This window comes from Babylonia areolata, chromosome 18, assembly GCF_041734735.1.
Source record: "Babylonia areolata isolate BAREFJ2019XMU chromosome 18, ASM4173473v1, whole genome shotgun sequence".
NCBI classification, from domain to species: Eukaryota; Metazoa; Mollusca; class Gastropoda; order Neogastropoda; family Buccinidae; genus Babylonia; species Babylonia areolata.
The window spans coordinates 22,146,837-22,159,336 of NC_134893.1; the positions used below are offsets into that span (position 1 = coordinate 22,146,837).

Sequence of the window (12,500 nt, forward strand, 5' to 3'; positions counted from 1 at the left end):
TGACCCATTCTCCTTCCATTCACAGAAAATCCACCGGCATTCCTCCGCGATCCATTGGAAAGTCTACAAGTCCAAAACACATTTGAAGCTAGAAATGATAATGATAAAAATGATTAAATAAACAAATAAATAAATGAATAAAACGCACCGTGTGATCGCATTCAGTTGTGACCTACAATTATACTCAACCCCATGCTCCCCCCATTCCATGCTACGACCTTTCCTCTCCCGGGTGGATGACTGGGGTATTTTGAGGAAATTCCCGTTTTCTGGAAAATGAAATGATCCAAATGATCGACTCCAACAAGGCAGCACTTTTACCTTGTGCAAGGTTCACATATCCCTTTTCTGAAAGCACCGCCACAAAGGAGTTGTTGGACTCCAGTTCTGAAAACAAAATAGAAAGAAGAAGGAAGAATGAAAGAAAGGTTGGTGGGCAATGTTCTGCGGTAGCAGGCACCTCCCTGAAACCGCCGTGAGGACATTTTATATGGATCAATGTGTTGTGAGTGTGCGATACAATACGACCCGGTGCGACGCGAGACGATACGATACGATGCGATGCAGCGCGATGCCATGTATGATACAACGCAACACAACAAAACCAAACGAAAGGCAGTGGAACCAAATGCAACATACTCAGCACTACGCTAGGTTACTCAACGCAACACCGTCCAATTAGATTGCATCCTCAAAACTCACAGGCAATGTCAGGATGCAACTCGTGATTTTTTTTTTTTTTTCCTGTGGGTGAAGATAAAGAAAGGGAAATGCATCTGAATCTTCGAAATATGACTGGACAATGGGAGCTGAGCAAACTCACCAGAGGTTTTGTCACCCGAGTTCAGTTCCTGTGTGTGTGGAGTACAATGTTTTGAAAGGATCGGTTTCAACCACTTCAAAACCCGGAGCATCAGTGGTAGCAGCACCATTCATTTACTCTTTGTTGTCGCTTGGTGAGTACATTGTATCGCTGTAGTGCTTTCGAAACAACCCGCACCCATCTCTGTCTCTGTCTCTCTCTCTGTCTTTGTCTGTCTGTCTGTCTCTGTGTGTGTGTATGTGTGTACGTCACTCTTTATCAATGTCACTCGATCAGTCTATATCTATCTATATAACTATCTGTTTCTATTGGTCTGTTTACCTTCCCGTCTATTACCCTGTCTTTCGGTTTGTCTGTCTGTCGATCCATTTACATATCTATCTGTCTAAGTCTGTCTATCTCTATCTGTCATTATATCTGGATAGATTCATAAACAGCGAAGTAGACAGGTAAGTTATACGACGTCAAGTAGGCCTCCGTATGCGAACAGATTAAGCTAGATGAGATTGTCTGAGAGGGAGAGGCACAATTGGAAATGTTTCCTTCTTATTTTCAACATTACAGGAACGCGTCTTTCATTCCACAAGTGACGTTGTACGCTAAATGGAAAAGATTCCTTTCCATGCCACATCATCATCTCTCCTTTCATATCTAGATTGTTGTTGTGTGTGTATATATATATATATATATATGTGTGTGTGTGTGTGTGTGTGTGTGTGTGTGTGTGTGTGCGAGAGAGCGTTGTGAAAGTTTTATTCCTGTGCCTTTGGCGGAGGAGGCTGAATCTGCTGTAGAAAGATATCAACAACGTACATGAAGGGGACGATAATGAGCAGTCACCATACATTGCTGCATAAGGCACAGATACAGGGCGAAAATCCTCCGAACTCCAATTCACAATATGTCTGAAAAGACTTTGACCACTATGATGAATGCAATGAGATTATGTGTATTTTAGATAAGTCTTTGATCGGTAAATGAGTATGGAGAATACACAAACATGTTTTATTGCCTTGAAGTTTGACCCTACGCTGTATAAATATCCCCTGGACGCATCTGAAAAGTATTTTTTTGACTCTGACGACTGATTTGTAATCTGATGGAATGCATACATGCAAATTTCAAACCCCGTAAAGTAAGACATTTTGGTGGATGGGACCTTCACAAGGCTTAGGTTTAGCCAGCGCATTAACTACTACCACAAGAACTACTACAACTACTACTAGTAGTATTGCTCCTGTTGCTGCTGTTGTTGCTTCTGCTTCTGCTGCAGCTGCTGCTGCTGCTGCTGCTACTACTACTACTACTGCAGAGTAGCTAGTATGGAGTAGAGAATCTAAGAACGGAAAATATTTAATATTCCCACTGTTTCTTAATTATTTCGTATGTCATCCCCAACCCCTGGTCCTGTTGAAAGCTTCAAGCGATTATGCTTTTCTTTCTTGTTACACATACAACATCAGTTTGCCGATGACAGTCGTGGTCGATGCATCCTGGGTATTTCGTGCTTCCATAACCCACGGAACACTTGACATGGATAAAAGGATCTTTAACGTACGTATTTGATCTTTTGCATGCGTATACACACGAAGGGAATTCAGGCGCTAACAGGTCTGCACATATGTTAACCTAAGAGATCAAAAGAATCTCCACTCTTCACCCACCAGGTGCGCCATACCGGAGATCGAACTCAGAAAACTCGGACGAGAATCCGACGCTCTTACCATTCGGCCACCGAAGGAAAGGCAATATCCACCACTCTTCCCCTGAGGACGGAATGAGTAGTGTTCACAACAAGGCGTGGACGTTCACTCCGTCAGTTTCAAAGCGAGTGGAGGGGAAGAAATGTGGATATTGTCGAAGGAGATTGTTGTCGTTCATCGGAACTTAAACAGACGTTGTGACTTTGCCCACGTATTGCCAGCGTCAATGTAAGGTTCCGCAGAATGATACACGATCATTAATGATTTTTTGTTGTTTTCTTTCGTCCACCGTCCTCTGATAATCTGCATTATTTCCAAATACTGAGATCGTTTTACTGAAGACTGATCATCGTGTATGTTTATGGCGTTGTTGTTTTTTTTCGCTGCCTTTGGGCATTTCCAGCATTTACATTGTTACTACACTGACTATAATCGTTGGCGGATATTTATCTCGCTGAAGAGAGGGGAGACGAACGAAATCTTACAGAAAAGTGGGCAATACCACCCACACCCCCTCGCGATAACCCTATACGCTAATCTAAACACACCACAGTCAGAGAAAAAGTTTCAAATTAATAAAATCATCGTTCTGCACCACTGAGTTTTAAAAGTACGTGGATAACGCATGCCTCCTTTGAGCTCCTTTGCTAACTAAAGCCAGCGGAAGTTTAAGCAGCCATTTTGCTACTCGTGTCAGTATAGCGCGAAGAGGTAACTTCATATATGTAGCCGAGCGCTCAGCTGGCTTCACTGCAAGCTTTCACCTGCTCGCGACATTAAAGCTGACATTCCTGTGTGTGCCTCCACAGCGAGTTTGCACTACGTGTCACTGCACTGTTTTCCTGTAATAACTTTGGTAAATAAAACATTGGCAGATATCAATCAAGACACAACATTTACATCTCGTGGGGGCAAGCATAGCACGATTTCATCGAAGATAACTCGGTTACAGTTCAGACACTACCACCAGTTAGCAGACGACATCTCAACGGACTGACGGCCGGGTACGAGGACCAATATGGCGTCCAGTTGTCTTCAGCTTTCCTGGCTAATGAGCTATCCATCTATTATATATACAGTGGTTCTGCCCTCATCAATATGGCCCTTTTCCATGTCTAAAGTGAACCATGTCATCGTTTCATCATAGCATTCTGAACCGGAAAGGAAATGGTAGAATGAGGGGCAGCAGTCTTAGGTTTTCCAAAAGGTCAGGCATGGACGAAGCTGGAGATGAAACTAAAAAGCCGTGCATTGTGTTCTATTTCCACCTGTTCAAGAGTTGTTCTTACCATCGAATCATAAAATTGAATTAAAGATTAACACTTATTGTACATGGAAAGAAAGAAAAACCACTGTGATGTAGGAAGAACGGAAGAATCTCGAAGGAATGAGCGTTGAAGAGGAGAGAGAGAGAGAGAGAGAGAGAGAGAGAGAGAGATTGGTTGGTTGATTGATTGATTGATTGATTATGGTGGCATATGTAGAGATATTGGGATTGATTGATTGATTGATTATGGTGGCATATATATATATATATATATATATATATATATATATATATATGTTCATTGAAATACAATGGAAAGACGGAATATTGTGGTGACTTTTTGTCTCTAAGAAAGAATCTCTTTCCACGCGGAGATGATTATCGAAAAGTCCAGGAAAACATTTCAGTTAAAATCTATTTTCGAGATTTTTGTTTCCTGTTTCCCCCATTTTTATTGTCATTTTCTTCCTTTCATTCCCTGTCTTTATTGTTATCATCATTATTATTATTATTATCATCATCATTATCATTATCATTATTATCATTCGTTTATTTATTTATAGTCTGTTCATCTAAGATGATGATATTAGACTGAAAATAAATGATATTATTATTATTTGGATAATTATCATTAATATCATAATGATGATTGTTATTATTAATTAAAAATCGACATTTCTGTATATTCGAATGAAAAGGGGGGCGGTTGAGGTTGGAGGGGAGTGAGGCGGAGGAGACTAAGAAAGGAAGAGGGAGAGAGAGAGAACAGAATGTGGAAAAGATAAAGTACAAAATCTAAACTGGAGAGGGTGAGTGTCAGTGATTGGAGAAAAAAACAACAACATAATACTGCAAGGGGGGGTATGAGAGGCGGGACGGGGGAAGCGGGATTAGGACAAAAAAAAAAAAAGATCAATAATCAAATATTGTATGCACTACTTCTGTATACCATTATTATTATTATCACTATTATTATTATTTCTTGTTGTTGTTATCATTTTTGCTTTAATGTCTCCATTTTTTCTATTGCTCTTTAATTTTCTTTCTTTTTTTTTTTTTTTTTTTTTTTTTTTTTTTTTTTTTTTTTTTTACTTTTTTACCCTCCATTTCCTTTTTCTTTCTTTTTTTCTTTCTTTCTTTCTTTTTAATGCCTTCAGCTTTCACGTCATTGATTAGTCCTGTTCAACGAAATGAACCGGGGGCTTCTTTTTTTTTTCCTGACATGACTAGATAGCTGTGTTTCTTGAAAGTTAAATTTTTCACTGACAGGGAGAGAAGATGTGCGTGTCAAATTCTCCCCAGTTTCTCGCTTGACAGCTCTCTCTCTCTCTCTCTCTCTCTCTCTCTCTCTCTCTCTCTCTCTGTCTCTCTCTGTGTCTTTCTTGGCAATGACAATAAATAATTCCAGTGTCCAGTGTCTCTCTGTCTCTCTCTCTCTCTGTCTCTGTCTCTGTCTCTCTGTGTGTCTGTCTCTCTGTGTCTGTCTCTGTCTCTCTCTCTGTCTCTCTCTCTCTCTCTTAGATTTGTTCTATTTGTTTTAGTTTTCCATTAGAATCCTCCAACCCCCTTCTTCAAGTGCAGCGAATGAAACAGAAGAGTTGATAATCCCTTTTATTTTCTTCTCCTTCATCATACTTAAATGCGAAGGAATGAGAGAGAAAATAAAAACTATAATAAACTAACACAACGCCATCAGCAATCTATTCAATTTCGTTTTCTTTATTTTATTTTTCATACAAAAAGTACACCAAATGCGACCTATCAAAACATAAGAATGTACGTAAACACAAACTTTATAACTTTTATATACACCCTCCCCCATCCCCACCCCCACCCCCATCCCCGTTTTTACGAATATTGGAGCAAGAAGACGAACAGCAAACAATGAAGTAGTTGTGTAGAATTGTAAACATTTTGATGACGATAATAACTAAAACCCAACAGGCCTGGAGGAATCTGAATTTCACTCTTCATACATGTATGACCGCAATGATTACAATGTGTGTGTATACATACATACATACATAAATACATACATTATATATATATATATATATATATATATATATATATATATATATATATATGATAACGATACTACTGCTAATAATAATTAGTAGTAGTATGATATATGTTTATTTGTGATATCGACGATACAACTGGTTCTTATACTACTACTGACAATACTAACACAACTACTACTACTACTACTACTACTACTGCTACTAACACAACTACTAATACTAATACTGATACTAATAATATACCGATGATGATGACAATAATTACTTCTTCTGCTACTACTGCTACTACTGCGTCGACGACGACTACTACTACCATATCATGACGATGATGACGAATATGATGGAGGTGATGGAAGACGTAACCAAACATCACAATTGGTTGGTTGTTTTGTTGTTGTTTTTTTCCATAGAACTCCTGTCTTCCCCCATGGCGGAAATGTCGACACACACTGCTGAGCGCCCTCACGCACACCAACCAGAGGACCACCGCCTTCTGCTGGACGCCTGCAGAGTGGGCAACGAGAAGGAAGTGTCTCGACTCCTCGCTTCGGGGGCCGACCCCAGCAAGGCCGACCGGCTGGGGACCACGCCCCTACACGAGGCGGCTACCACGGGCGTCGCCCGCATCGTTCAGCTGCTCCTCCGGCAGCCGGCCGTCAACGTGAACGCTCGGATGTACAACGGGAGCGTGGCCCTCATCAAAGCCTGCCAGTATGGGTACGAGGACATCGCCGAGATGTTGCTGCAGCGCGGCGCCGACGTGAATGCGGTGGACGAGCTTGGCCGGGGTGCGCTGAGCATGGCCTGCCTCAACGGGCACCGAGAGGTCGTGCTAACGCTGTTGGAGCACCCCCACACCGACGTCAACCTGTTTGCCGTCTTCACCCCGCTGCACTGGGCAGTCATGAACGGCAATGTCACGATCGTCCGGCTGCTCACGCGCAGGGCTCCGCTCTTGAATGTCAACGCCCAGGACGCGAGCGGTAACTCTGCACTGCACTTGGCCTGCCTCAGAGGAGTCGAGGAGATCGTTTACGAACTCCTGAGGAGCGGGGCGGTTAAGAACTGCGTCAACAAATCGGGTAACACCCCTCTTCATCTGGCCTGCAGAAGAAACAGAGTTGACTTCGTCAGGGCTCTTCTCACCAGGCTTCCGGAAGTCGGCATTGCAAAGACGGACGGCGTGACCCCGATTCAGGTGGCGACCAGCAGCACGTCCAAGGACTGTACTGTGCCGCTCTCCCAGGACCCAGACACTGAGCTGGACCCAGACACTGACCTGAACAAGAAAGGTGAACGCGGGCGCACGCCTCTGTTCATGGCTTGCGAGCTGGGCCACGCGGACATCGTCACTGCCCTCGTCAGGCGCGGGGCCGACGTCAACATCACCGATGACAGAGGCGACACACCGCTGCTGAGAGCTACCAGAGATGGTCGCTGCAAGGTCGTTTCCATTCTTTTACGGTCCTCGCGGGTTGACCTGAGCGCTACAGATATTTCGGGGAAAACGGCGCTGAACATTGCCTGCGAGAAATCTTATTTGCCAAGCATGAAGTTTCTAAATGAGCATTGTGCGATGACAACAAGGCGGACGGGAATGGGCCACTATAAATGAAATATCGGCATCCTACCTTTCAAGATGGAATGAAACGGTTAATCCATACTACGCTTCTCTTTTTTTTTCAGTAAGGAAATCTTGCTTTTTAACTACTGACTCTCCAGACACGAAACAAAAGTTTGATTTGTTAAAGAGCAGTGCAGAAACTTTTTTCCTTAGCAGAAGTGTTTCGGTTTTGCTTTTGTTTTTTTCTTTTCTTACTTCCCCCCCTCCCCCCCTAGCTACTCCCCCCCCCCCCCCCCCCCCCCCCCCTCCTTTTTTTTTCTTTTTTTTTCTTCCTTTCCAGTCGGTACTCTGACGAACACACAGTCGTGATAATTGAGATAGTATTTTTACCTTGCCCACCCAGACTACGGTCACGTACTCGGGGTTGAAGCGTATGCTGAAATGGAATAAGAATAATAAATAAAAGATAAACGTCCATACTTAATATCGGCACTATGCGTTGTTTTCCATGTTTGTGCACGTTTAAGCATTGGCAGCGAGCAGGGCAGTTCGGGTGAGTGCGTGTGTGTGTGTGTGTGTGTGTGTGTGTGTGTGTGTGTGTGTGCACGCGCGCGCGCAAGAGAAAGAGAGAAATAAAGAGCGAGAGAGAGAGAGCGGGTGATAGAGAAACGAAACGAATTTTTATTTCACGAGGGTAATGGAGTGAGCACAGCTGCTTTTTTTACATTCAGCCCTCAAGGGCAGAAAAGACAAAGGATGAGCGATATATATATATATATATATATATATATATATATATATATATATATATATATATATGGAGAGAGAGAGAGAGGTGGGTGATATAGAGATAAAGATAGAGCGAGAGAAACACACAGAGAGGGACAGAGGGTGAAAGAAAGATAAAGGCAGAGCGAGAGAGTCACATAGAGAAGGAGTGATAGAGATAAAGCTAGAGCGAGACACACGCAGAGAGAGAGAGAGTTGCATGGCTCACAAACACACACACACACACACACACACACACACACACACACACACACACAAATGATAACTGGTATGTTTTCATGTCACGTTTACAAATGGACAGTTTATGAAATTAAGGAGGATGCTTAATTATGGTACATAATATGGATACTTATATACACCGCCTAACCTCGGTCGGAGACCAAGCTCTATGCGCTTTACAAACTCGGGGGGTCGTATGCACAAAAGGTTGCCTACCAAGGTAGAGCCGACTGACGGCTGCCATTGCGGGGCGCTCATCATTCGTTTCATGTGTCATTCAATCAGATTTTAGGCACGCATACATACACAGACAGACATGTAACATTTTACGTGTATGACCATTCTGTTTATTCATCCCGCCTGTAGGCAACCATACTCCGTTTTCGGGGATGTGCGTGCTGGTTATGTTCTTGTTTCCATAACCGACTGAATGCTGACATAGATCATAGGATATTTAACGTGCGTATTTGATCTTCTGCGTGTTATTCACACGAAGGGGGTTTGGACACTAGCAGGTCTGCACATATGTTGACCTGGGAGATGGGAAAAATCTTCACCCGTCACCCACCAGGCGCCGTCACCGAGATTCGAACCTAGGTCCCTCAGATTGAAAGTCCAATGCTTTACCACTGGCTTCATTGAAAACACGGACGGACTGTTTTAGACACAAGTGCACCATGAACAACTCGAAAGATGCGTTTGAAAAAACAAAACCAAAAAACCAACAACTGTGCTTTTGCCAAAATATTTACAATAACACAGTGGTGTATAAACGGTGGTCTGATTTTTTACTCACTTGTGTAAACAAAGTGAGTCTATGTTTTAACCCGGTGTTCGGTTGTTTCTGTGTGCGTGTGTGTGTGTGTGTGTGTCCGTGGCAAACTTTAACATTGCCATTTTCTCTGCAAATACTTTGTCAGTTGACACCAAATTTGGCATAAAAATAGGAAAAATTCAGTTCTTACCAGTCATGTTGTTTATAACAATATTGCACCTATAGGATGGGCACAAAAACATTTTTTTTAAAAAGAAGCCAAATTATATGCAAACTGAATTTTCTGTTATTTGTTTTTGTTTGTTTTGTTTTTTCTCTAAACTTGGCACTTTGATCTGATATTCTGACACAACAACAAGAATAGTCATTTTTTTCATTTTTTGTTCAAACAGGAACTTCGTTTGCTAAGCATGGAAGTTTTATTTATTTTGCATGTCTTTGGTGCAGATAGTAAAAAAGGGAGATTAATCTGTAATTAATGCTAGGGGGCTTAATTTGATTTAAACTGCTCTTTCTCATCTTAAACATTACATTTTGAAATTATAGTCAATACATAAAAAGCTTGTGTGTTTTACTCTCAGTGTACAGGGCTTTCACTATGTTCATTCGCCCAAGTCGTCTATTTCGGAAAATACTAAAAATCAATACGAGTGGACGTTATAGATTTATTGGCTGAGCCCTGAAGGTCATGGGCAAAAATCAGTTGCGTACACATATTTATACATATTCAAAGCGCATGCTCATACTCTTCGCGAACGTGAACGACGCCATTTTGTTTCATGTTGTTGACCTGCCCGTTCAATCCTATATTCAATCGACAATACATGATAACATGTGATGGAAATGTTAAATATTTATTCAGAGAAAGATTTGTGAACGCCTCATCGCTTACTGGATTATGCCCCAAACTGCCATGAAAATATCCACAGAATCAGTCGGAATTCACAGTTAAAAACAATAAACCATGAGAGTTAATACCCTTGAATTGATGAAACGTAAAAATTTCCAGTCTTGACTTTGCTCAAAATGAAGTCCTTTTCACTTCATACGATGTTCAGAAGTACTTTTACTTGGCTGTACATGTTATTAGTTTAACAAAATACTCAATTTTCATATAATTTTCATGTAATACAATGCAGTCCAGTACAGTAGAATAAGATACAGCACAACACAATACAATACAATGCACTGCAGTGCAGTACAATACAATGCAGTACATTGCCGTACAATACAACACAGCACAGCACAATACAATACAACACAGCACAATAAAATATGGTACAATATGATACAATATAACACAATACATTAATCCAATTGGAAATTAACTGGTGGTGCTCATTTCACTGGTAGCATACACCCGGGACTTCAGAATCATTTTTCGCCATGCCCTCTCAGGTGAAAACTGTAGGAAAGCGAATGGTCGTTTACTTTTTGTGAGCCCCGTACTCAATATATTTCACAGCGTGAACAGTTCTTCACGAGGTTCTGAGTGCGCGCCCGGTTCTGAGTGCGCGCGCGCGTGTGTGTGTGTGTGCGCGCGCGCGCTCGTGCGTGAATTCGTATGTTACTTCAATCCTTCAATCGCCTCAATTAAAGGGACACAACTTGGAGGCAGTGTTTCTTTGCCACACTGGCTGGAAGGTGTGCAGTTTCTCAAGGAGGATTTTTTCTTCTTCGCAGGAAGGTGGGAGAATGGTTAAAACGCTCATTTGCCAATACAGAGAGTCCGCGAGGGTCTGGAATAGAATCCCGCTCTCGCCCTCTCTCTCACACGTTTGACTAGAAAACCAAACTGAGCGTCTAGTCATTCGGTTGAGATGGCAAACCGGGGCCACCGCGTGCAGCACGCACTTGGCTGTAGAAGAAGACATACAAATACACATGCATGCATTCAAGGCCTGGGTTATGCTGCTGGTCAGCCGTCTGCCCAGCAGATGCGGTGCAGCGTATACGGATTTGTCCGAACGCTGTGACGCCTCCTTGAGAAACTGAAACTGGAAGGTGTGAACCTTTCTTAGCATAAACAGCTGCTGTGGAGAAAAATGATAAGTAAATAGAAATAAACATAAAAACCCCTAAAAACTTTTTTTTTTTACCGTCCCTTTCCAAGAGTCATCTGCTCCAAATAATGTGGTAGGCATTGGTGGAGAGACTGGCCGGAGGCATACACCCCCGTCACTAACACCTAACTCTCACTGTCTCCAACCCCTCCTCCTCCTCCTTTCATACCACTACAAGCTCCCTCCTTCGATTTAGCGCGCGTGCGTGTAAGTGTGTGTGCGCACGTGTGTGTATCTATCTACACACACACACACACACACACACACACACACACGTGTGTGTGTGTGTGTGTGTGTGTGTGTGTGTGTGTGTGTGTGTGTGATTTATCTATGTTACGCCCATATCAACCTCTCTGTCTTGAAACTATCCCGTCACTAAAAGTTTGTCTTCGGTTATGCGTCAGTCAGATCCAGTTTGACTTTCACGTGCAGCCACCCATTGGCTGCAATCCTCGCAGGTCAGGGGGCTGGGGTGGGGTTGGGTGATGTTACTAATTCTGGCACACGCGTGAATCTGCCCGTCCACTGTTTCACCGCTTCAATTAGCGTGTCTGGAATGGTGGAGACATTAAATGAAAGGCTACCCCTCCCCCACCCCCTTTAACAAACACTTACCCTTCCCAACCACCACGTACCAATTTCTACCTCCCGCTTCATATTTGACAATATTCAATATTTACCGTCTTAGGATAAAGGGGGAACTATAATCTGCGCCGGCCGGTGTTCTGCAAGATAATGGTTCCGTAATGTCAGCTTCCTGAATGCGACTCATTTTAAAGGCCTGCTGGTGATCGTTCATTGAAGGCAGCTTTCACCAGCCAGTTGGAACGAAGTTTGCCGAGCTGTTTCCATTACTTAAAACCTCGCTTTGCGTTTCCAAGCAAAGGTTATAAGTTTCAGGTCAGTCTCAGTTTCAATGAGGTGTGAAAGCATGCGGACTGATTCATATACGCTTTGAAAAATAAAACAAAGAAAAGCAGATACCTGGCCTTTGTCTAAATTTAACGCGTCAGCCTTGGGAGCCTACCTTTGGTTTGCGTAAAACATTAACATAAAATTAAATAAGTACTTAAACAAAACATAAAGAAAAGGGTGATAAACATATAACTGTCCTCTGTGTTGTTTTGTGATTTTGAAAAGTCGGGAAAGATCTGAACAGACAAATAAATGAACCGTTGGTGGAAAAAAAATTCAGCTTAATAATGAAACTGTTCACCATTTTCTTGTTTTCCATTTTGAGTCTTTGCCTGGCACAAAAAACCAAAGTTTCGTT

At 42.3% G+C, this 12,500-nt stretch overlaps 1 protein-coding gene across 1 annotated transcript in view; it reads left to right on the forward strand.

Moving 5' to 3' along the window:
- The window catches only part of LOC143292189 (uncharacterized), a 12,090-nt gene extending 4,658 nt beyond the window's left edge, over positions 1–7,432 (forward strand). The window contains exon 3 of the mRNA XM_076602372.1: positions 6,328–7,432. Within this exon, the coding sequence (XP_076458487.1) occupies positions 6,328–7,432 (1,105 nt within the window). The remainder of the gene's footprint in view (positions 1–6,327) is intronic.
- Positions 7,433–12,500: the final 5,068 nt, after the last annotated feature.